Source organism: Muntiacus reevesi, chromosome 20, assembly GCF_963930625.1.
Source record: "Muntiacus reevesi chromosome 20, mMunRee1.1, whole genome shotgun sequence".
NCBI classification, from domain to species: domain Eukaryota; kingdom Metazoa; phylum Chordata; class Mammalia; order Artiodactyla; family Cervidae; genus Muntiacus; species Muntiacus reevesi.
The window spans coordinates 25503396-25530606 of NC_089268.1; the positions used below are offsets into that span (position 1 = coordinate 25503396).

A 27211-nucleotide genomic window follows, 5' to 3' on the forward strand; every position below is an offset into this window, starting at 1 on the left:
CTGTTGTTTTAGGCTTTATATTATGCTCAGTTGTGTCCAACTCTTTGCACCCCCGTGGACTGCAGCCCGACAGGCTCCTCTGTCCATGGGATTTTCTTTCTTTCCAAAAAAGAATATTGGAATGGGTTACCATTTCCTACTCCAGGGGATCTTTCTGACCTAGAGATCAAACTCGAGTCTCTTGCGTCTCCTGCATCAGCAGGCATCAAGTTGTTTCAGGCTAGTAGTCCTCAAACTTGAAGTGAAGTGAAGTGAAAGTTGCTCAGTCGTGTCCAACGCTTTGCGACCTCATGGACTATACAGTCCATGGAATTCTCTAGGCCAGAATATTGGAGTGGGTAACCCTTCCCTTCTGCAGAGGATCTTCCCAACCCAGGGATCAAACCCAGGTCTCCCTCATTACAGGCAGATTCTTTAGCAGCTGAGCCGCAACAGAAGCCCAAGAATACTGGAGTGGGTGGTTTATCCCTTCTCCAGCAGATCTTCCTGATCCAAGAATCTAACTGGGGTCTCCTGCATTGCAGGCGGATTCTTTACCAACTGAGCTATCAGGGAGTGTACAGAATCACCCAGAGGTCTTAAAAGACAGATTGGTGGTGTCATCCCACCCCCAGAGTACATTTGCTATGGGGTCCCCAAATGTGCATCTCTAGCAATTTCCCAGGTGATATTCTTGTTGCTGACCAGGGAACACTCTTGGAGAATCACTGTTCTAGGTTAATTAAGCTTGTTCTAGGTGTCAATTGTCTAAAACAGGTTGAGAAATACAAGACTGGAATTGCAGATTAATTCACTTTGTCATTCAACCAACATTTGATGTTATTTCCTAGTCTTTCTTTAAAAATGTAAAAAATACAGTCAGTTCTTCCAGAGGGTCACAGTGAAGTTTCATTGCTCCAAGTTAATACCCTGGCTTTAGTGAACTGGTCAACTTTACAGATAACCTAAAAAGATGATGACTCAACCTTTTACTGTTTCTATAAAACTTAAAAATCATGAAGGTATCTTTTTTTATGAATTAATTCTATACTAGTTACAAAGGGTAAACATACTGTGGAAGAGAAATATCTAAAGGAGTTCAAAGCATTCAGATGTAAACAAGTGCCTTTGTTTATAGCTACTGTAACCAATTACTGCTTAACTAAACCTTGATTTCCATTCTTCCTCCAGAAAATCAAAATTTTCTTTTACCAACAAAGTTTCTGATATTTAAGTTCTGAAGGCCCTTAGCTGGGTTTCTAAAAGGTCACTTAAGACCTCAGAAAGAAAGGAGAAAACAGGGGAGAAGAAATTGTCTTTTCCAGGCAGGCAAAAATCTAGGTAGCTAGCAAGTTACTCATTCATTGAAATAATCTCCTTCCTTCTCTGTATCAAAATTCAATTAGCACTGACCCAATCACATTTTTTTAACCAGTCATGAAACCTGATACATTTCTCTCAGCAATCTGTTTATTTAAAAGGTTGGGGGCTGGGGAGGGAGGTTTCAGAGGGAGGGGACACATATAGTTATTTATGACTGATTTTTTTGTATGGCAGAAACAAACACAGCATTGTAAAACAATTATTGTTCAATTTTTTAAAATCATTTTTTTTTAAAGAAATAAAAGGTTCCAAATATAATTATTCTCTGAATCGCCTACAACATGATAATTTTATAAATGAATGATATTAGTCATTTCCTCATAGTATTTATTTAAAAAATGAGAGTACACCCTACCTTTCCTTGACCCTCCAGTAATACTACAGTACATGGGAAATGAGTAATGAAAAGCTGTCTTCGGTATATTTTAACCTGCACAAAAATTCTAGATATATAAGCATTCCTCATTTCTAACTTCACTCCCAGTCTGGACAAACAGAATGCAAGAATCATTAATCAACAAATGAGGTAGAGAAGGTAAGGAGAGACCAAGGACCGAAGTCCCGAAGGACTTTGCAAACCACATCAAGGAGTTCAAACCTGACGTAAAAGGCTAATAGAAAGTCCGTGAAGGGTCTTAAGGAAGGACAACTGAAATATTTATCTTTTGTTACTGAAAATATTGTAGCTTCTGTGCTAGGAAGGGACTGGTCCCTTTCAATAGCATTTTTCATGTTACAATATCCAAGTTGTCAAGACACAAACTGTAAATTGTTTAATATCTATCTATCTGTCTGTCTGCCCATCTACTGAAAGCATGTCCTTTCTCACAGCAATGGCTTATCTTTCATTTAAGGCTAATCAAGTATGTCTGGGACTGTTCTCTGAAGGTAAATAAAGTAAGTCATGTCTGATTGGTAGAAATAAGGGGTTTCAGAGCCAAGTGTCCCCCACATGAAAAAGCCTTTGTCTCTGATCTCCTGATACACAAATAGTAAATGAAATTGGTCACTGTCTGGACTAACCCACTAACATCTGAGGATACCAGGAAGGGCTCTTATTACAGAAAAATTCATAACCAACATGAATCTGACAATTCAGGTTAGAAATTCAGTCATTCAACAATTATTTGAGTACCTACTGTGTACCTACTACATACCTGCTCCTTGGAAGAAAAGCTATGACAAACCTAGACAGCGTATTAAAAAGCAGAGACATTACTTTGCCAACAAAGGTCCATATAGTAAAAGCTATCGTTTTTTCCAGTTGTCATGTACAGATGTGAGAGTTGGACCATAAAGAAGGCTGAGTGCTGAAGAATTGATATTTTCAAACTGTGGTGTTGGAAAAGACTCTTGAGAGGCCCTTGGCATGTAAGGAAATCAAATCAGTCAATCCTCAAGGAAATCAACCCTGAGTAGTCATTGGAAGGACTGATGTTGAAGCTGAAGCTCCAATACTTTGGCCACCTGATGCAAAGAACTGACTCATTGGAAAAAACCCTGATGCTGAGAAGGATTAAAGGCAGGAGGAGAAGAGAACAACAGAGGATGAGATGGTTCGACAGCATCACCAACTCAGCGGACATGAGTTTGAACAAGCTCTGGAGATGGTGATGGAGGAAGAAGTCTTGCGTGTACAGTTCGTGGAGTCGCAAAGAGTCGGACACAACTGAGTGATTGAAGAACAACAACTACATACATGTAGATGTAACAGTCCAGGCAATACTGAGCAAAAATGGACTTGGATCATTTTTTTCTTAAGTTTACCTGCCTAGATTGCACCTTCTCAAAAGGTAAAGGGCAGTAACAACACATCCTAATATTAAGCTTTTAAGGAATTTATATAAAACTAATTCATAAAAAAGTTACAAGATATATATATGAACAATATTAAGTTCTCAGCCTATTAAAAATTCTATCACTGGCCCACTTAGCTTTGGATACAAGCAAGGTCCCCTCATAAAATAAGTAATATCAATTTGTTGCCAGGAAAAGACTGACATAGAGATGCACAAAATTAAAGGAGTTAAGAACGGATTTCCCAGAATTTAGGTGAGCATTTTCCATTGCTGACTTCACCTGACTTCCCCTTTTAAGGTCACTGTGTAGCCCAGGCCCTTCTGAGCAGCATGCTTGAAACCATGGGGGAAAAGTTCTAACCCCTTTACCACACTTCCTGCTTGGGGCTACAGATGAGCAACATTAACAGCCAACAGAGATTTATACAAGTCACTCTCCTCCTGCAACCAACGGGAGGGAATCACCATCATTTCCATTTTACCCACCGATCTGAGGCCCAGAACTTTACCCAAAGCCACAGGAGAGTCACGGGACTGCCTCACATTTGAACTCAGGCCCCTAGTTTGCTGACCAAACCCCAGACAACCATGTTGTACCATCTGTACATAGTCATCCCGTTTCCTGCCTTGAAGGGTAGCTAAGGGTCAGCTGCAAGAAGAGTCAGTTCACTAGTTCTCCTTTTGCAGCCAATTGGCACCTGTTATTTTAAATGTATCCATTTGAAACAAATTGTATCAGCCCACACAGCCCTCCCATGTTGACCAAGACATTCTATAGTTAGGAAAGAAAGAAAAAACATTAATGTGGCATATTTCATTTGTATCAAATGCCTTCAGATGGATTTCCTTTGAATCCAAGCTGCTATGATGAAGTCTTAAAACTGCAGGTATGGGGTAAGTTTCCCAATGACTCCAACGGTCCTGATGCACAGAGACAACACAAGATGTCCCAGGAAGCCCTGTTTCATAGCATTTCCAGATTGCTCCATTGTAAAGCATTATGTGAAGCATGCATCTACTGAAACTGAACCTAGTTTGGCTCTAACTAAAAGGAATCAAGTTTAAAAAAACCCTGGGATAAAAAGGCTGTGCTGGCTACAGCTCTTAATATCTCACTCTGAAATCTTCAGACCTTGATGAGGATGAAAAAACAGTAGGAGACATACAGAGAGTCAACAAGTACATGAAAAGATGCTCAATATCAGTATGAAACTGGAAATGCAAATGAAATGCAAATGAAAACCACAGTGAGATACCCTATCACACCTGCTAGAGTGGCTATTCTCAAAAAGACAGCGAATAACAAGGCTTGGCAAGGATTTGGAGAGAAGGAAACACTTGTGCCCTGCTGGCGGGTATGTAGGTTGATGCAGCCACTGTGGAAAACAGTATGGAAGTTCCTCAAAAAGTTAAAAATAGAACTACCATATAATCCAGCGATTCCACTTCTGGGTATTTAGCTGAAGAAAACAAAAACACTACTTGAAAAAGATATATGCACCTCTACGTTCCTTGCAGCATTATTTACAATAGCCAAGGCATAGAAACAATCTAAATGCCTAATAATATATGAATGGATAATTAAAATGTGATATTGCATGTGTATGTGTATATATATATATATATATATATAGAGAGAGAGAGAGAGAGAGAATGGAATATTGTTTAGTGATAAAATGTAATAGAATGAAATACTTCCATTTGCAACAACATGGATGAAACTTGAGAGCATAAGGCTAAGTGAAATAAGTCAGAGAAAGATAAACACCACATGATCTCACTCACAGAGGAATCTAAAAAACAAACAAACAAAAGCAGACAGATCTGAGCTCACCGATACCAAGACCAGGTTGATGTTAGCCTGAGGTGGGCAGTTGAGGGGTAGGGGAAATCGAGGAAAGGGATCAAAAGGTATACACTTCAGTTATAAAATGAATAAGGCATGGGGATGTGATATACGGCATGGTAACCACAGTTAATAGTCAGTCAGTCAGTTCACTTGCTCAGTCATGTCCGACTCTTTGCAACCCCATGGACTGCAGCATGCCAGGCCTCCCTGTCCATCACCAACTCCCAGGGCTTGCTCAAATTCATGTTCATTAAGTCAGCAATGCCATCCAACCAGCTCATCCTCTATCGTCCCCTTCTCCTCCTGCCTTCGATCTTTCACAGCATCAGGATTATTTCCAGTGAGTCAGTTTTTCTCATCAGCTGGCCAAAGTATTGGAGTTTCAGCTTAAGCATCAGTCCTTCCAATGAATATTCAGGGTTGATTTCCTTTAGGATTGACTGGTTTGATCTCCTTGCAGACCAAGGAACTCTCAAGAGTCTTCCCCAATACCACAGTTCGAAAGCATCAATTCTTTGGTGCTCGGTTTTCTTTATGGTCCAACTCTCACATCTGTACACGACTACTGGAAAAACCATGGTTTTGATTATACAAACCTTTTTCAACAAAGTAATGTCTCTGCTTTTTTATATGCTAGTAATATTGTATTACATATTTGAAAATATAATAGTTAAGAGAATGGATTTTAAAAGTTTCCATCACACAAGACAAATATTTGTACCTATCTCTGGTGACTATTATAGTGATCATTTTGCAATATATACAAATATCAAATCATTATTCTGTACACCTGAAATTTACATTATGCCATCTATACCTCAATAAAATTGTTTTTAATTTTTAAAGAAAGAAACTCTACAATGAACCCAGTAATGGGCCAAGAGAAGATGCTTCATCTCGATAAACCAAGAATATGCATTGCTACACTGTAGAAATCCCCAGTGTAACAGACTAAAATGATCTGAGTGTCCTCGAAACTATGAAAGTGAAGTGAAAATGAAAGTGTTACCCTCTCAGTCGTGTCCAACTCTTTGTGACCCCATGTACTGTAGCCTGCCAGACTACTCTGTCCATGGAATTCTCCAGGCAAGAATACTGAAGTGGGTTGCCATTTCCTTCTCCAGGGGATCTTCCCGACCCAGGGATCGCACCCAAGTCACCTGCATTGCCGGCAGAATCTTTACCATCGGAGCCACCGAGACCACATTCCCAACTGCACCAGAGAAACATTCTTCCACAAAGTTGAAACACCAAGGAGAACAGAGGCGACCTGGTGAACGACTGCTACTTCCACCTCTGCGTCATCCCCTCTCCTTGTTGTTAGAAAGAAAAACCCCTCAGGATGCTTTTTGAAGATAACGGAGGCAAAACCTGAGGTCTCCATTGCCCAGCTAATTCTTCCAGCGATTCAGTTTGCTTTGTATATAGAAGCAACCGCTAGCCGTAAACAAAACTGCAACCTAGGCCTGACATCCAGCCATCTCTTTTGTTATCCCCTGCAATCCAGAAGAAACAACTAACATGAATCAAATACTTATGCTGGCCCAGACCCTGTGCTTAGGGTTTTAGAAACATTCCCTCATTAATACCCAAAACATCCACAGGAGTTGGGCGATCCAGTGTAGTTTGGCTACACAACAGCAAGCAATAAATGTTAGCAATTTGCTATCACTACTGCTGTTATTAAAATAGGTCTTACTCTAAGAGGAGAAACTTCAGGCTTACAGAGGCTGTACAGCTCGCCCAAGGTCACAGAAGCCAGTAAGAAGCACAGCCCAGATTCAGACTCAGTTCTTTCTGGCTCAAAATCCTGCCAAGCATTTAGCTGCTTTGTATACACCACTAGACCAAGAAATAGGAAATCACATGAAAGGATGCCAGTGCACTATTAAACAGCACAAGTTTCTGCTCCAGCCTTGTAAAGTGATGGCATTGTGAGTAATAAGAAACTACAGAACATCTTCCTCTTGATAGCCCAACACCAAGAGACAAGAGGTTTCTAGAGTTCATCTTCCCCTAATTGACCCTTTATTAATCATTAGCTCTAGGCCACTTGACATCAAGCGGCTTGACCACCAGGACAGTCATCGCTTCATTCAGAAAATAAAGATGCTTTTCCAGCAACAGACCACAAGCCCCAAATCCTTGCCCAGAATGCATAATAGCGCAGACGAGAGGGTAACGTTCTGTCTTTGTTATTATGGCTCATCATAATTACTTGGAATAAAATAATAAATTTTAATTCAGCGATGCCTATGGCCGTTGGGCATCTTAACATAAAAGAACGAAAAATATAATTAACTAAATCAAGGCAATATGCCTATTTCCATCCCAGCTCATTAGTATTAATTGATTGGGTTAATTCTCTTTTGTGTTTAACAGTACCCCCTAAAAAATATTTTTTGAAAAAAGAAAAAAGGAAGGAGGAATGGAGGGAAGAAATTGAAATGGTAAATAGAAAAAAGTTCTAGGTCTTTCACTAATTAACAAAAATATTAAGAGAGATAGCTGAAGCTTTTATCATGGTCACAAAATAATATGCCACTTTTCCAAAAAGTTCAAGAATCAGTATATACAGCAGCATAAATAATGGTGAAAACTTAGTCTTTGGGGGCCATTTTCCAACTGCCTCAAAGAAATTTATAATCCTCCTTTCTACTATAAGCTATGCTTATAAGGGGGAAAAAAAAGTTCTATTTTATACTTGGAACTATACGGAAGGCACAGGTAAGTTCAGAATTCTCAAGGGCCATATGTATAAGTGTTAGTTTTCCTGATGGAAGAGCCTGGTGCCTGTATATATTAGGGTTCTGGTTTCCATGAGTGGAAAAATAATATGGAGGATGCAGTATCTTCATTAAGTGGTTCCAAATGTAGTTCTCAGGTGATCTAGTTTCACTTCTATTTAGCACTAATCTTTTCAAAGTGTATACATACTTTATGTAGAATATTTTTTTCATAATACTCTGGAAATGGCTTAGAAAGTACTTTCACTGTAATATCTTGTTCGCTAAAATCTTTTGAAGTCATTATTTTTTGACTTGAAATCTTTCATGCTTTGTCTCATCCCCTAGATGGTGTCAAAGAACAAAGAAAATGTCACAGAGCTATTCTTCTGGTCATGAACGGGTATGAAAAAGATAATAACAGATACTCAGAGAGCGAACTGCTGTTGGATTTTTCTTATCCTTCAAGTACTTTCACACCTGTTACAGACCAAGAGAAGACATTAGGGGTTTAGAACTATGCCATATCAACCAGAGTTGAGAGCTGGAGTTCTTCCTCTGGGAAAGCATTCTTCATATGCCTTTTAGAAACATAAAAATAACTTAGCAGTGGGTTTTTAACTCATGAAGATATACTTTTTTATGTAGATGTGTATATGTATATACATGTGTTTGTATGTGACTATACGTAAATTTATGTACCTATCTCTGGTTACTATTTTTATTAAATACTAAATTTATGTATATATATATGTACATATGTATATAGATAGACTTCACATGCACAACTAAGGACAGTAAAAGTAAATTGGTTGGGAAAAGTGATATTCAAGACAGCAAGGATTTAAAATTTATCCGAGACTTCTTAAATTTCATCCAGGACCTGAATTCTGCACCATTTCATTTGTCCATCCACTCAACAATCAGTACATGTATTTTGAGCCCTCATTATGGGTCAGGCATGGTTCTAAACACTGAAGAAACAGCAGTAAATAATTGATGGAAATTCTTTGCTTTTTTGAGCTTGTCCTACCAGAGGAAACAGACTGTATGTAAACAAGTAAACATAGTATGTCATGTGGTGGTGGTAAGTGCTATGAAGAAAAGTGAAGCAGAAAAAAAGGATAGAGTAATAGGATTATTATAATTTTAGAAAAGATAGCCAGTAAGTCCTCTGTAATAAGTTGACATTTTCTCAAACAGAGAATTAAATAAGTGAGCTAGTCACATGAACATCTGGAGGAAGAATATTCCAGGCAAAGGGCATTATGTGCAAAGGCCTTGAGGCAGGTTTGTTCCTGGTATATTCACAGAAGAGCTAGATCAGAGTGAATGAGGAAGACAAGGTCAATGAAGGGATTTGAAGTTTAATAATGGTGTGAAGCTTATTCCTAATGAGATGAGAAGCCATTGGTGTAGGGGTAGGTTGAAAAAAGAAGTAATAAGATCTGATCCATTTTAAAGGATGTGGATAATAAATTATTGGGGGTTATTTTACTGTACAGCATAAAAGTCAAATACCAATTACTTAAACACATGAAGGCATACTTTTCTATCACAAAAAGTGACTTCAGAGGTGGGCAGCCCCAGGTACCATGCTAGTAGGCAACTCAAAAGTCATCATGATCCCGGATGTCTTCCTTTCTTCTATTTCCCCCTACTTAAGGTGTCAATTCACAGTCCAAGATGGCAGCTAAAATGTAGGAATCATATTTACATTCCAGAAAGCAGAGAAGAGAAAGAAGGAGGGACAAGTAGGACATGCCACCTGCTAGGTCAGCTCTACTTTAGGACATGTCCTAGGCGTCCTGCACCACGCTTCCCCTTACATCTCACTGGCCAGCGTTTAGCCACAGGCTGTCTACTCACAAAGGAGATTAGGAAATACAGCGTTTTAGCTGGCTATACTGCTGCCCCAAATAAAAACTTAGGCTCTGCTACTAAAGAAGGCAAAAAAATTAGAAACATAGAAACCAACAAAGAAGTTGTTTGAGATGGTTCCATCCAAAAAGTTATGTTGATTAGGATCAGCTTGGTACGATGGGACACATGTTGGAGATTCAGGAAACAAGAGTCACTGATGGATTGGTCATGGGATATGAGATAAAGAAAGATGTCTAGGATGCTGCCAAGATTTTTGGCCTGAGCCACTGGCTTCCCAAGTGACTCAGTGGTAAACAATCCACCTGCCAATGTAGGAGCCGAAGGAGACATGGGTTCAATACCTGGGTTGGGAAGATCCACTGGAGGAGGAAATGGCAAACCACTCCAGTATTTTTTGCCTGGAGAATCCCACAGAGAAGCCTGGTGGGCTACAGTCCATGGGGTCACAAAGAGTCGGACATGACTGAGTGACTGAACACGCAGCTCTGACTACCAAGTGAGATGGGGAAGTCCCTCCCACTTTGAGTCTGAGCATATATTGGTATCTACACAATCAAAATTTGTCTCAGGGACAAAGCACATGCTTTCCACCTCCTCTCTGCTAATTCTGCTCTTACATCCTGGACACTTGGATTATTCCCATCCACATCCTGCCTTACCTTCTACAACACGTTTTATCTTCTTTTCTTTTAAGATTTTTTATGTGGGCCATTTTTAATGTCTGTATTGAATTTGTTACAATATTGTTTTTGTTTTATGTTTTGGTTTTTTGACCATGAGACATATGAAATCTTCCCTAGCCAGGGATCAAACCCATACCCCTGCTTTGGAAGGTGATGTCTTAACCACTGGACCATCAGGGAAATCCTTACAACACATTTTAGAACTAGACATTCTACTCTTCTATACTTGCTCGCTAACTACTTTTTCTTTAGTAGTAATACACATTATTCATATTAAGTGTTATACTTCACTTCTTATGTCTCATACAGAGTTCCTAGGCCACTTAGTAAGTATTCACAAGTCATCTGTTGCACCAAATTTCATCTGTGTCCTTTCCCAGCTTCTCTCCCAGAAGCTATGACCCATAAATCTGTGATGAAAATCTCAATTTCTAGGCAACCCTGTTCCATAGCAGCAACTCCTGTTTGTACATAAACTGGTGTCCACCGCTTACCTTCACAATCGTACCAATGGTCCTACTTCCCAAGAGAGAGGGGAAACCCTTCACATAACAGTCTTTCCCTCTCCACAGGATAAGGGTTTGTCCTTCTAAACCTAGTCACTTGTACTAAATAATGAGAGTGAAGTATTGAACCAGAAGTACTTAAAGAAACCACTACTGACAGATTGGAGCAAGTATTTGGGATGCTTGGATTTTAAAAGCTCCAAGAGCAGAAGTCAGGTTGTGTATCCACCTGCTCCTGCCTCTCCCTTACTCTCCGCTTTCCCTCTGATGCCTCTTCTCCATCTTTAGTCTCTGGCCCCATGGACAAATACCTTTCCTTGATGGAACATTTACCTGGGACTACTAGGAAATCCTGACACTCAGATGGGCTGAGTTTGAGGACTTTTAGCTTGGAAACTTCTCCCAAATGGTATCAAGGTTAGGAAAAGACCCTAGAGTGCCTGACGGGCATCCCATCCTCCAACAGAATTTGACTCCTGTGGTGAGAGTCCTGGTTAAAGGCCTGAAAAGAGCATCTTTTCCCTGAGCTGAGACTTGAAGTCTGTAATTTTCCTTTGTCATTGCCAGTCCTTAGGTAGCTGCTAGTTGTCAATAAGTCAGCACTCCCCATAGCCACTGGCTATACACATGCACACACCACAAAGACAAGTCAGGAACCCAAGCTCACAGACCCTTTTCCTAAAGGGTACTAATTAAGTGATTTGCCTGAAAACTTCTCCTTGCTGCCAGAGGGGAAAAAAACAGCTTCCAGAGTAAAGAATGTAAAATTCTTAATGAGTCCACCCTTAAGAGATGGGTAGTCACACTACATCAGCTTATTCCCTGGAAAATATTTTATTCTCTCTCATATAGCCACCCTCTTACTTTAACAAGAACAAATGCTCCTATAAATGTTAAATATATTTATAGTAAGGAATGGTGCTTTAGTGTCGTTTTATAGATCTCCATAACTAATCACATTTCCCAAGTAATTTTCATTTGCCAATGAATAAGAGTCCCTTTGATAACCATTCCTTATTATCTACTACTGAAGTAGGCAATGATTTTTATTCTCATTTAACAGATAAGGAAACAAATGCACGGGGAGGTGGAAAAAACTGACATAATCACTTGGGGGTAGGGTGGAGGAGTTAAAATTTGAATTTTCAATCTCTCCCAAATTCCCAGACCCTAGAGCTATGTGGCCGGTTTTGCAATAAGGAAACCTATTTATATGACTTTCCACGGGACCAGGAAGTCAAAACCACAACAGGGTAAAAGCATGAAGGCACTGCCTTCTTGGCTGGGGATTTCAAAGGCAGCAGCAGTAACTGATTTCAGAGCCTTTTGCTATATTGTGGGTGCTGCCAGGGACAAGCATGAATACAAAGGCCTTGAATGAAGAAGTATATTCTTGGAGAACACTGTTCATTCTTTTGTACTTGAAAAACTAAAATAATCAAGCTCTGTGTTTTTAATAATCAAAAGAAAAGGCTTTCGTTTTGAACCCTCTGACCACTTCTTCCTTTCATAGTGAAATCTCATTTTGTTCTGAGAATAAATTGTCAACCAGGCACTGGAACTTATCCAAAATGTTCCCTGGACCCCTGCCTCTAAAATGACAGGATCGTATTTAATAATGCCACCATCTCCAAACTCCACGAACCTTTCACGTGGAGGAAGCTGAGGATGCTGGTGTTGGTGTCCAACAGAAGCAGCTGGCCCTTCTCCACTGTGACGTTGTCGCCCTCTTGTGGCGGTCTCTCGGGAAACCAGCTGTGAGCCCTGGACCACCTCCCGCAGAATTGAAAGGTAAAGTTGCCCTGGAAAACAGGTTTTGTTATTTTATTTTGCTTTATTTAAAAGCAGGATAGTCTGGGTGATCCATCAAAACAGAAACTCCTTGCACTTAAATTAATTTAAATTTAATTTTAAACCTCTCAATAAAATGAATCACCTTCCTACAACTAACTCCAAAAGGGGAAAATATGGAAGGGGCAAAGTTGTAATTGAAGGGCCTCTGTGTTCAGCCTCTGGAGTTCTCCAATGACATGCTGCTAATGTTTTCTTACCTTTTCCCCCAGCACAGCCCCCTTATACCTAACAGATGGGACTGGTTCCATTTTTCGTTTGTACAGACATGTATCAAGTCTTGGACAAAAAGTCATAGTCAGGAACAGATAGAATTTAAATGGGTGGCATTTCGCTTTATGTAATTGGTGCCATTTTTCACAGGTTCTACTGCAAGTGTTTCTGTTTTATAGGAAAACGCCTCTCTCCGTGTGTTCAGATCCATCCTCCTACTTTGTCTCTTCTGATATTATTGTTGCCTTTCCCTCTGTGCTAAGTGCATACCAGGTAGCAAAGCTCATGCACGGGAAAAACGCCTGCTGACTTCAGATGACAACCCAGAACCTTTGAGGGAGGAGCCAGGAGCCGGACTGTGAAGAGCCCAGAGGAGGAAACACACTTCACCCCACTCAGTCTCCCTCTCAGAGCTTTTGGTTCCCTGTTAGTTTATGGTCACATTGAAGTCATGTGGTTTTCCAACCAAGGATGTGAAAATCACAGAAAGCAGTATCTGACTCATGAAAGAGGCAGTGAACAGGTCTAAATGTCCTGTGCAGCCATGAAACTGTAACTCTATGAATACAGAGAAATGCTCTTTGAGAAGGTGATTAGCTCAAGGTCATACAGATAACAAGTGTATGGCTCTCTCCCCACAGTTCTTCCCACCCAGATTCCAACCTAATGAGAAGCCCCAGTTCCTATAAAATAGATGCCGAGAAGGTCCTCTGGTAAGGAGTTAGAGGCAGATGAGAGAAGATCGTGAAGAAGGGGAGGCATGATTATAATACCAATAACTGCACCTCCACAGAGAACAGTGCCCTGGAGTATTCCAGACAGAGAAAATAGAGAAATGTGCTCCTAGAAGAGTCAGTAGATTTTCCAGAGGGTGTACTGACCAGTCCCAGATTGTACTGAACCTCACCTCACACCAACAAGGCTTGGGGACAAGAAAAAGTAGGATCTTTTCATTTTCTGCATCTATGAAGGAGATATAAGTCAGTGAGTCATCCCAATTTAAGAGATGGCAAGGCATTAGGCACAGTGATAAGTAGTTTCAGCACTATGGGGGAAAAAAGGGGGGTGTGGTACCTGAGCATCGTTGTGAGCTGTATGAAACATGCCCACAGGATAAGCATCCACAGACTCAAAAAGTAGAAGGGAAATTTAGCTCTCTACTGATCTCACAATGAAGCTAGGCACAGGGAGGTAAAAATACAGAAACATCTCCTTATAAGGCTAAACATTCTACATTCATATAATGCTTTGATTCACTCCTGTACAATCCACAAAGAGAAAAGGGGGAGGGGCGATAGGAGGAAATTGGAGTGGAATAAAGTGGTGAGAAGATGGAAAAGATTGAAAGATGGTAAAGACAACTCCAGAGAAGGTGAACCAGATTATCTGTAAATCAGCCCCGAGTCACTATGACAAAATATATGAAAAGCAAAAAACTTGGATTTCTAGAAGGTCAATGATGGAAAGGACTCTAGAGAAATCCTATCCCTTTATTTTAAAAAATGATACTTCGGACTGAGTTTCTCAGCCTAGAGCTGTTTAAGGTGGAGCTTCCTTCAGTGCCACCAGAACAGAGCCAAAAGCTCCATAGGGATAAATTAGGAGCTTGGAATTAAGATACACACTATTATATCTAAAGCAGAAAAACAATAAGCACCTACTATATAGCGCAGGGAACTATATTCAATATCTTGTAATAATCTAGACTGGTTCCAGATCAGGAAAGGAGTATGTCAAGACTGTATATTGTCACCCTGCTTATTTAACTTATATGAGAGTACATCATGAGAAACACTAGGCTGGATGAAGCACAAGCTGGAATCAAGATTGCCGGGAGAAATATCAATAACCTCAGATATGCAGATGACACCACCCTTATGGCAGAGAGTAAAGAGGAACTAAAAAGCCTCTTGATGAAAGTGAAAGAGGAGAGTGAAAAAGTTGGCTTAAAACTCAACATTCAGAAAACTAAGATCATGGCATCTGGTCCCCTCATTTCATTGCAAATAGATGAGATAACAATGGAAACAGTGACACACTTCATTTTTGGGGGCTCGAAAATTACTGCAGATGGTGACTGCGGCCATGAAATTAAAAGACACTTGCTCCTTGGAAGAAAAGTTATGACCAGCCTAGACAGCATATTAAAAAGCAAAGGTCCTTTGCTTCCCAGCAAAGGTCTGTCTAGTCAAGGCTACAGTTTTTCCAGTAGTCATGTATGGATGTGAGAATTGGACTACAAAGAAAACTGAGCACCGAAGAATTGATGCTTTTGAACTTTGGTGTTGGAGAAGACTCTTGAGAGCCCCTTGGACTTTAAGGAGATCCAAGCAGTCCATCCCAGAGGAAATCAGTCCTGAATATTCATTGAAAGGACTGATGCTTAAGCTGAAACTCCAATACTTTGGCCACCTGATGTGAAGAGCTGACTCATTGGCAAAGACCCTGATGCTAGGAAAGATTGAAGGTGGGAGGAGAAGGGGATGACAGAGAATGAGATGGTTGGATGGCATCACCAACTCAGTGGACATGAGTTTGAGTAAGCTCCGGGAGTTGGTGATGGACAGGGAGGCCTGGCGTGCTGCAGTCCATAGGGTCGCAAAGAGTTGGACACGACTGAACAACTGAACTGAATAATCTAGAATGGAAAAGTACCTGTAAAAGAATATATGTGTGTGAGTGTATTTGTATATCCAAGTGTGTGTATATATATATATATATATGCATTTATATACACATATATATTTATAAAATGTGCTATGTGTGCTAAGTTGCTTCAATCATGTCCAACTCTTTTCAACCCTATGGACTGTAGCAAATCAGGCGTTTCTGTCCGTGGGATTCTCCAGGCAAGAATACTGGAGTGGGTTGCCATGCCCGCCTCCAAGGGATCTTCCCAACCCAGGAATCGAACTCATGTCTCTCATGCCTCCTGCATTGGCAGCCGGGTTCTTTACTACTAGTGCCCCCTGGGAAGCCCTTTATTCAGTGTGGTACGTTTCAAATAGTTATCAATGCTAAGCATTAACTTTTAAAAGACCTAAGCTTCTCTCTGCCCAAAACTTTCCTTACCATAATAAAGGTATCTTGAAATTACATAAAATGCTATCAATAGTTCATGCCTATTACAAAACAATGACTAAATACTAAAAAGCCTAAACCATTAATGGACCCTCAAATGTCTGACAGCACCTTGGGAAGTAGAAGAGTCAACTATCTCCACGATTTCAAGTTGTCAGGGAATCCATGGTAATATGTATGCCACTATAAGAATTTTAGCTCTATATTTTCATAGCAGACACAATGGTAGTATAATTCCATTCCAAGGGCTTCCTAGGCAATAATTGCATGAGACAGAGGAGGTGGCCCACTTCCCAACATCTTTATCCTTCCATTCCTATCATTTTGATCCAATCATGCAAAAAAGAATGCTGACAGAATCATTAAAAAGACTTCTTGTCCATACATTTGAAAGACTCTCAGTTGATACCAGTGTAATGTTTTAGGTGCAAGCCAGGCTCTGTGCCACTAACTCAACCCCCAGGTCAATCCAAGTTTCACTTTCACCAAATCACACCTCTTTCTATCATAGTCCCCAAGGTGTTCAGCCTTTATTTCTGGTTTTCATCTTCGAGATCAATCACTCATTCCCATTCTGCAGATGAAGAAAATCTGCCTGTGGGCACACGGGGGTATATGAGGGGGGATAAAAACAAAGATTTTGGAAACTATCCAGAAAACAACCTCATTTTTATCTCAGAACCTACAGCCCCAAATAAGCCAAAACAAAAACCCCAAAACAAATAAAACACAAGCAAAAGCTTTCCTAGCTCAGTGAGAAGAGAATGCAATTTGTTTTTTCCTTTACAGCTTGTCAGCACTTCTCTGAACTTCAGGGAATGTGCAGTGTCTGCAAATCTCACGTGTCACCTTAAATGTATTTGCAACACCACCAGAGTTATCTTGAAAGAAATCATTGATCAGCAAGTTGGAACACCAGCCAGAGCCAAAGACCTATTTGCCAGCATCTGTGTTAAGCAGGGATGGTGGAGCAGGTAGAGTGTGGGATCTTTCTAGCAACAGTGTCTCCTGGATGACAAAGACAAGGAGGAACTTGTTGACACCTCCCCCGAATGCCTGCTTCAGCAAACTAATCCTGAAAATAGGAAAAGAAGGTCCCTATCACTGACCCTCTCTCCACCCTTTACACAGCTCTGCTTTCTCCAAAGAACTTACTTACCATCACTGAAACATCGTGTATTGTTCAGTTACTTAAGCCCCAGTTGAATGTAAGCTTCAGGAGAACATCTTGGTTTTCTGGTGTATTCCGGTTACTGTTGTTGTTTAGTCCCTAAGTCGTGACCAACTCTTTTCAACCCTATGGACTATATAGCCCACCAAACTCCTCTGTCCATGGGACTTCCCAAGCAAAAAAACTCAAATGGGTTGCATTTCCTTCTTCAGGATGCTCCCAACCCAGGGATTAAACCCAGGTCTCCTGCATTGGCAGGTGTGTTTTTTACCACTGAGCCACTAGGGAAGCCCTTGTATTGAGTACCTACAACAACACCTGGTACACAGTCAGTTCAGTTGCTTGGTCGTGTCCGACTCTTTGCAACCCCATGAATCGCAGCACGCCAGGCCTCCCTGTCCATCACCAACTCCCTGAGTCTACCCAAACCCATGTCCATTGAGTCGGTGATGCCATCCAACCATCTCATCCTCTGTCGTCCCCTTCTCCTCCTGCCCCCAATCCCTCCCAGCATCAGGGTCTTCTCCAATGAGTCGACTCTTCGCATGAGGTGGCCAAAGTATTGGAGTTTCAGCTTCAGCATCAACCCTTCCAATGAACACCCAGGACTGATCTCCTTTAGAATGGACTGGTTGGATATCTTTGCAGTCCAAGGGACTCTCAAGAGTCTTCTCCAACACCACAGTTCAAAAGCATCAATTCTTCAGCACTCAGCTTTCTTTATAGTCCAACTCTCACACTCAAACATGACCACTGGAAAAACCATAGCTTTGACTATACAGACCTTTGTTGGCAAAGTAAAGTCTCTGCTCTTAAATATGCTATCTAGGTTGGTCATAACTTTCCTTCGAAGGAGTAAGTGTCTTTTAATTTCATGGCTGCAATCACCATCTGCAGTGATTTTGGAGCTCCAAAAAATAAAGTCTGACACTGTTTCCCCATCTATTTCCCATGAAGTAATAGTTACCCCCAAAATATATTTGAATACTCAACTCTTGTGGGTTCATAGTCGCTAACCCATAATTTAAAATATTGTTTCAGTAACTAAAATAATCTGATATGAAGCTGCAATTTTTTCTACTTTTTTCAGTGATCTTTTACATAGAAATGTTTTAAATTTTTATGAAACCAAATGTATTGACCTTTTCTTTTGTAACATCCCCCATTCTTTTACACATAAGACTCCCTTCTTTCATTCTGACACAAATTGCACTTCTAATGTGTGTTCTTGATTTGTAGGATTTTACATTTGTATCTTAATCCTTAACTAATTTAGAATTTATGTTGGTGGGAAGTTTTCCATTTATCCTTATTTTTTATCTTAGCTTTGTTTTTCACCAAACAGTGAAATAACTTCATACCATTTATTAAATAACACTTGCTCTCCCAATTAAGAGTCTTGGCTATTTTAATAATTGTGTTATAATATTAGGTGATATTTTGCATGGTGGCCAATTAAAATCCCAAAACTTTCCTGAATGAGCTAGTGTAAAGGTACTTCTTTTAGATACATGTGACCTCATCCTTGTTCTTAAGGTGCTTGTGTTATCATTGAAAAAAGATATATAGTTTGGTAATGAATATAAAGCATGATTAATTCAATAATTAAAAGTATAAGCAAGGTACTATGGGAGTTCAGAAAATTAGATGGCTAACTCTGGTAAAGATTGCCTTACAGGTGAAATCCAGTGTGTTAATTACCTTTCCTTTCTTCAACCTGGACACTATACATAAACTAACACAGGCTGAGATTATTTCAGCTGATTATGAAACCCAAAAAATGCTCATTGTAGGAAAAGCCAACCACTTACAAATGCAGGATTATAAATAGCGCCCCTGACCTCTAAACTAATAATTCCTTAGGGAACAAAAAGGAAATTAAATTAGTTTGGCATGATTTGTTCTTACTGGGCTCATGCTTGCTCTCAGTGATCACTTCTTTTCTTGGTGCTTATAAACCCTTCACGATGATGAGATAACATGAGAAAGTAGCCCCCCCCCCACACACACACACACACACACTGCCCAGCACATCGATGACTCAAAGAAATATCAGTAACACCTTCTGCCAGCAACTGGGACCCAATTTACACTTAACTTTGTCCCTTCTAGAAAACCAGGCAACTCACCAGCTTCTCTCTCCCTTCTGTGAACATCCTACATGCCATGATTTCTCTAACAATACTGATGTTAGCTCAGTGCCTCATCCAGGTAAGTTATTTTAGCACTCTTGAGCTTAAAGAACTAGTACAGTCTGCAGACAGAACAAATTTGCAGAAACTTTCTTCATCATCTCTTCCACTTGAATCTCCAAATCTCCTTAAATAATGTCTCTTCTGAATTGTAAGCCTGAAGACCATTCCATGAACCAATGTCTCCTATGCCCCAGGCACAGTGCTAGATGTTTGACTTACAGTATCACTCACCCTCACAACTGAAAAACCTACACATTACCCTCTCTACTTTAAATTTTTAAAATATGAAATTTTAAAGATTATTCATAATGGCTAATATTTTTGAGTGCACTTAACAGTATAATACATATATACATTATACATATATAATATATATGTAGATACATATATATAGGTGGGCTGCCGTCTGTGGTGTCGCACAGAGTCGGACAAGACTGAAGCGACTTAGCAGCAGCAGTAGCATATATATAATATATATACAACTTAATCACTTTTCTGTATAGCAGAAATTAACACTGTAAATCAACTATACTTCAATAAAATTTTAAAAAACCAAGTATTATCTCACTCAGTCATCATAAGACTCTTTTCAACCTCCTTGCCTGAAGGAGCAGATGACTCTCTGGATTCAGTAAATATTTACTGACCACAAAATAAAACAAAACCCTGATCTTGGGGAGCTTATATCTTAGGGAGGTAAAGATAAATAAATAAAACAAATCACGTGATCTGAAAAGCAAAAGCAAAGGAAAGTAGAACAGAAGTGCCAGTGTGGGAGAATCTTTTTCTTATTGAGTGATCAGGGACCAGCCTCTCAGATAAAAGATGGGAGCAGAGGTGGAGTGTGAGTCAGAGGTGTTCTGAGAAAGGAGATGTGTGAAATGTTGCAAGCTCAGCAAGGAGCCCAGAGAGGGTGGCTGGGTCTGGAAGCAAGAAGTTTACACAGCTCTGTAATCTTCCTGCTGAAGAAAGACATTCAGTCATTTTTCCCATTGCATAAAGACCTCAAGTTCTTCATGTCACAGACAAAATAATCAAGTAAAACATTCAGCAGTCTATAACAGGGTTCACAAACTACAGCTGAAATAAAAATAAAGTTTTATTGGAACATCGATTCGACCACTCACTTAAATACTGTTTTATGGCTATTTTCCATTTGTGACAGAGACTCTATGACCCACCAAAGCTAAAAGCCACCTGGCTCTTTATAGAAAAAAAATTGCTTACTCCTGATATATTCTGATTTATATAATCAGTATAATAATAATAACCTAAAATGCGCTCAGTACGCTACCTCTATAGGATTCCTGGGTGACTTGGTGGTAAAGAATCCACCAGCCATTGCAGGACAGTCAGATTCAATACCTGGGTGAGGAAGGTCCCCTGGAGAAGAAAATGGCAACCAACTCCAGTATTTTTGTCTGGAAAAATCTCATGGACAGAAGAGCCCAGTGGGTTACAGTCCATGGGGTTGCAAAAGAGTTGGACACGACTTAGTGACTAATCAACAACAACAGTATATCTATATTACATCAATACTGAAATATATTCAAAATAAAGCCTTCTACAATTAAAAATAAATAATTATAATACAACTACCTAAGAATTTGGAGACTGGCAAGTAAAAGATTATACATTGAAATACTGGAAACTGGTTCAATTCTCTTCATTTTCCAGTAAGCAATAAGCCAGGTCTCTGAAGGCTACATAAGGGCAAGTAGAAGTGAGGGTGTGTATGTGTGTGTGTGAGACCTGGGCATGCACACACACACACATAAGGCCGAATCAGAAGATTGACAGATACATGCTAGCCTTTTCCACAGAGCTGACATACTGCCATTTAACCAGCGAGTGCAGAGCACGTGTTTCTGTTCCCAGTCACTAGTAAAAGACAAGGTTAACATTTTAAGTGATGGACTACAGCATGTTATTTCCCCATGCAATGGACCCGTGACTGCACCACCTTCGAAAACACTTAATTTCAGTGATTGAATACACGGGAGCTCACTTTCCCTGCTATGAACCTTTTGACAGCTCCTCAGTTTCAAGTACCAAGGGAACCTTTTTCTTCCTCCTTTTCCTTTCCCCTCCCCTTTATACCTGAAGGGAAGCAAAGTGAATATGTGGTGGCAGAAAGAAAAGGAGGAAGCCGAGAGAATGAAAACCAGTTTGTAAGCATCCCTGTATTTTACAATAGCGGTATTCACTGCCATCTGCTCTAATTACTTTTAATGTTTGGGCTACCATCTTCATACAATAGAAATAATGATCTCCTCAAGGGCAAAAAAAAAAAATGTTTTTTACAGAAACAAACAAAAGTTGATTACATTTAGCTCCCAGGCTAAAGAAGCATCAAGCTACTTTGTAATGAACAATCAATTAAGAAAGTGGGTAGGTTTATGATGAACACAAACAAATTGATTCGTCTCTAGGTTTCCTCCTCTTTCCTCCTTGGCCCACCTCTTTGGAGGAATCAAGCCCACAGTTCACAGAGGGCAAGGACACGCCCAAGCACATTTTTAGGTCTGAGGTGACACCACATCAGTTCCTTACATTTGGATCAGAACCAAAGTCAAGTCTTCTTCCAGGGCTTGTGTGGGCATCAGGCATGGCCGGTTTTGAGAAACACTGAATACAGAGATAGGTAGTCTGCCAAGAGTAAAAATTCTCTCTTCTAAGTTAAATTCCCCAGAGACCACCTCAAACCTGAACCCCTCGTTGAAAGCTAGAACTAACTGCCTCATTAAAGCCTTCAGGAATGGAGGAAGTTCCCTGGTGGTCCAGTGGTTAAGGCTCTATGCTTCCAATGCAGGGGGCTCAGGTTCCAACCCTGGAAAGGAACTAACATCCCACATGCTACTTAATGAAACAAACAAACAAAAAAGACAGTTTTCAAAAATCCAATTTTAAAAAAGCCTCCAGGAATGGAAATAGACCATAATGGGTCCCTTCCCCGGAACTCCAGGAGAACCCAGGTTTCAGCAAAATGTGTGACATTCAGAAAGACATGGAACAGACCACTGCAATGCCAGCAGAACTTGACTTTCACAAAGGCTATGTCTAAAGACCTTCTCTAATCCCCAAATTTAAGCATACTATGTGTATTAAGAATTCAGAGACACCCCCCAAGATTCTTGATGCCCCCTTCATATACATGCCACAGATATTTCCCTCCCCTGTAGTAGGAACAGAGTTGACGAATAGGATGGGATCTCACTCCCATGACTAGGTTACATCTTATGGCAATGGTGAAGGAATTTTGCAGGTATAATTAAGTTCAGAAATCAGCTAACTTTGGGTTAGTCAAAGTGGACAGACATATAAGTGAGCCATTAAAAGAGAGATTCCCTCACTGACTTTGAAGCAGCAAACTGCCAGGTTATGGAGAGAACCAGGTGATTATGACCTAAGAGCAGCCTCAAGGACCCAAAGTGGTCCCTGGCTAACAGCCAACAAAAATTGAGACCCTCATCCTGTAGATTGAAGAAACTGACTTCAGCCAACAACCTGAATGAGACTGAAGGAAGACCTTGAGCTCAGCGTAAGGATGTAACCAGGCTGACACCTTAACTTCAGACTTATGAAATGTTGTAAAGAGACCCCAGCTACTCTGCTCCCAGACATCTGACCTGCAGAAATTTGGAGATAATAAACAGGCCTTGTCTTAAGCTGCTAAGACAGTGGTGCTGGGAAGAAAGTCAGATGGTTCTCCCACTGCATAAGTGACTCCCAGCACACAGGACAGGCAATACAATTTTTCAGATTGTGTTTTTTGTTGTTGTTGTTCATTTACAACGCCAAGAGGTTTAAGACCTGAGAACTCATTTGCTCAGGAAAAGTTAAGACAGCTAAAGAAAAACAGAAAATGTCATAGGGCTGCTGTGTCTTCACAACCTTTCTCTATTTTAGGCTGAAGAAACGCAAAACCTTCCTGATCCTAAACACAACCATAATACATGTCCTTCGGGAGAGATGAAGAATTTTTGAAAGCCCAGATTCCGACTAGACTTCTGAAGATAGTATTTGAATATAATTGGTTTTAATAGCATTACTCTTTTGCTTGCACTGCTCCCGAAGGAGAGAAAAGAATCTGACTTTTTATTCCCTTACTTAAAAAAAACAAAGAGGAACGCAGAGGAAAACCAAGCTCCAAAACCAGGGAAATGCATTCTGTACCTGGACGTGCTATCTTCATCAACCTTAACTACAGAATTCTTTCTGCATTCTTTAGGGATAGTGATTACTGTAATTTTTAGGAAGACAAAGGAAATGTTAATTTAGGTTTTCAGATCCCCTGATATCAAAGTAGCATAATCTTTTATCATTAAGCATTCACGCATATATAGTCTGGCATTTGATGATGCAAAATATGATTTGTTTTAATGCTAATGCCACAAAATTATCAGTCCTACTTGGGAATGAGGAAGCCCAGAAAGATTAAATGATGGATTTCAAAGCTGGGATGCCATCTTAAGGATCTAGAATTTGGGGAACTTGCCTGTCCCTTGCAGTGCAGATGTTTTTCTTATATACACCAGTTGTGTTGATTAAATCATCATCATAAGTTTCATGAACCTTTACTGAGCACTCTCTATGGGGCAGGCATTACGGGACCCTCCCCTGGACTCACAAATGCATAACTGAATTTGTAAGCTCTTAGAGCCCAGTTTCAAGTGCACTGTTCCCTTCCCTCTAAACGCATCCGCCACACACTGTCCCTTTTCTGCCAAACCCTGTTTATTGGTTCCAGATGCAATGAATCATCTACTGACTTGAGCGACATTAGAGGTAAACACCAAGGTTAAAATGTAGAGATAATTGAATAATGCCAACTACCAGTAACAGCAGTCCAGGCAAAGGAGGAAATAGATCCAGAGATCTCAGATAGGGCAGTCTGATGGAAACCCTCCACTCTCAGGATCAAAACCACATGCTATTTTGACATGATGGGAAAACGTCAATGTTTTATTTTTCCAAATTTTCATATGCCAGGTATCAGTATGGGTAGGTGTGGCAAGCCCAGAGGTAACATAATTTAAATGTCCCTGTGATTAAAAACAAAGCTTCCAAAAATCAACTAAACTGCCATCTATTTATTATCTCAAAGAAAGGTGCTCTCAACTGTTTTTTAAATATATATGTGTAAGTTATTGCTTTGACTGATGATAAATAAAATGAATGAAATATATGCATTTTTCCAACAAACTCTTCTTTAGAGAAAACCCCATAAAGAAAAATTTTCCAAAACTCTTCCAAAAATTCATAAAGTTCCATAGACTTTCCAGATAGCAAAATGCACTTTAACCATTTGCTTTACAGTCACCTGGCATTCATTGTATACAACGTACATAATGTATAAACATGGGTATATGTATAACATACACACATAAGTTTATACAAACACTTGAAAAACTTTCTTTATTGTGTCTCTAAAGGCAGAAAACTCAGAACCCTCAGCAAATACTAAACAATCCACAGGCATAGTTATCACCCAAGAAGTCTGGACGTTTAAAAGCCACAAAGACTCCCATGAATGAGCCTTAATGCAGCAGTAATCAGCCCTCTAGGGATCTAAGACTGGACTAATTCAATAAGCAATATGGGAGGGTGATCAGAGATCATAACATAATACATGCAAAACACCTTTCCATGAGTTTCTCCCAATTTGGGGGCATTATCCCTCTGCTGAAAATCAAGACCTCAACTGGCTGAGGATTAATTATTCACATAGCTCTTTTTCGCCTGAATCAAATAGAACCTTCTTCTTTCCCCATTTTCCCAAAGGGATGAAATAGAGCTCCCAGTAAGCCTAGGTGGCACTAGTGGTAAAGAACCCGTCTGCCAATGGAGGAGATGTGAGACACAAGTTCTATCCCTGGGTAGGGAAGATCCCCTGGAGAAGGACACGGCAACCCACTCCTACTGGCAAGAATACTTCTTGCCCGAAGAATCCCACAGACAGAAGAGCTTAGTGAGCTATAGTACAAAGAGTCACAGAGTCGGACCTGACGAATGCGACTTAGCATGCACACACAAGGAGCTCTTCTAAAATTTTCCCGATGGGCCAATCAACATGCATTCAGAACTTCCATGGTGGTTCAGTGGTTAAGATTCTGCTTCCACTACAGGGAACACAGGTTTGACCCTTGCTTAGGGAGCTAAGATTCCCACAAGCTGTATGCTACAGACAAAAAAAAAAAAATGCATTTTTCGTAGGTATGAGCCATATCAATGTATGCCGTGAAAAATTTGGCAAGCACATGGCAAAGCTTTCCCTATTCCCCATTTCCTACTTGTGGACAACTCCTCCAGGTGAAATTTCCTTTGCCTAGGATCTACCCAAAGGAATTTCTGTTGTTTCAGGAAACTGAGAAAAAATTCACTTCACCTCCTTATCAATCACGTAAAGAAGAAAGAAATACTTCCTTATTACTCCTTCCTGTTTCTGGGGTAGAAAAGGGCAACCCACTCTAGTATTCTTGCCTGGAAAATTCTATGGACAGAGAAACCTGAAGGGCCACAGTTCATGCAGTGGCGAAGAGTCGAACACAACTGAGCACACACACACAGCTGAGGTGGGAAGGTAGTTTTTCCTCTGCAAGTCTAGGTTTTCACATGAGCAACCCAAAGCAAACCTAAACCTTAGTTTAAAACATTTTTAAACCTTTTGAACATGTTGAGAACATTTATAGACAATGTAATAATGGACATAGATAATTGAGACCTTGCCTAATTCCTCAAACAACTGAGATGATAAGAAGCACCCAAAAGAATTGATGCTTCTGAACTGTGGTGTTAGAGAAGACACTGAGAGTCCCTTGGACTGCAAGGAGATCAAACAAGTCAATCCTAAAGGAAATCAGTCCTGAATATTCATTGGAAGGATTGATGCTGAAGCTGAAACTCCAATACTTTGGCCACCTGATGCGAAGAACTGACTCATTGGGAAAGACCCTCATGCTGGGAAAGATCGAAGGCAGGAGGAGAAGGGGACGACAGAGGGTGAGATGGTTGGATGGCATCACCGACTTAATGGACATGAGTTTGAGCAAGCTCCGGGAGTTGATGATGGACAGGGAAGCCTGGCATGCTGCAGTCCATACTGTTGCAGAGAGTCAGACATGACTGAGCGACTGAACTTACTGAAAGGATGTTTAGAGGCAAGAAGAGCAGAAGATAAATGAAGTTAACCTTCTTCAGACTAAGCTAGAGATTTGAATTTTAAAGACAGAATTTAGGCCAACATAATTTATATAAAAGATGCTTCTTTGTTGTTTTGTAGAGGAAATCTTCATGACTTTTGGATTTGGAAATGATTTTTTCACTGTGATACCAAAAGCACAACAACAATAACAAAACTAGATAAACTGGACTTCATTAAATTAAAAACTTTTGTATATCAAAGGACACTATCAACAGAGTGAAAAAGGCAACCTGAGTAATAGAAGAATGGATTTGCAAATCATGTATCTGATAAAGGATTAATATCCAGAATGTATAAAGAAATTCTGAGTTGCAAAAACAAAAAAACTCCCAAACAACCCTATTTAAAATTGATTGGGGAGAACCTCCTCGGCAGCTCAATGGTTAAAACCCTGTCTTCCAATGGAGGGGGTACAAGTTCTATCCCTTGTTGAGGAACTAAGATCCCACATGCCACCCAGTGTGGTCAATAAATAAATAATAAAACTCTTCAAAATAACAATAAAAATGACCAATGGACTTGAGTAAACATTTCTCCAAAGATCTATAAATAGCTAATAAACATATGAAAAGATGTTCAACATGACTAATCATTAGGAAAATGCAAATCAAAACCACAATGAGATATCACTTAACAGTCATTAGGATGGCTATTAGCTAAAACAAAAACACAAACAAAATAACAAGT

General features: G+C 40.0%; 1 protein-coding gene across 11 annotated transcripts in view; it reads right to left on the reverse strand.

The window, feature by feature from the left end:
* Nucleotides 1–27211, reverse strand: part of PKHD1 (PKHD1 ciliary IPT domain containing fibrocystin/polyductin) — a 432300-nt gene that overhangs the window by 292666 nt on the left and 112423 nt on the right. For all 11 annotated transcript variants that reach the window (XR_010660007.1, XM_065912087.1, XM_065912089.1 and 8 more), the window contains exon 36: nucleotides 12455–12611. Coding sequence is in view for 10 of the 11 variants with exons in the window: in XM_065912087.1 (XP_065768159.1) it covers nucleotides 12455–12611 (157 nt within the window). In the remaining variant the exon portion in view is untranslated. The remainder of the gene's footprint in view (nucleotides 1–12454; nucleotides 12612–27211) is intronic.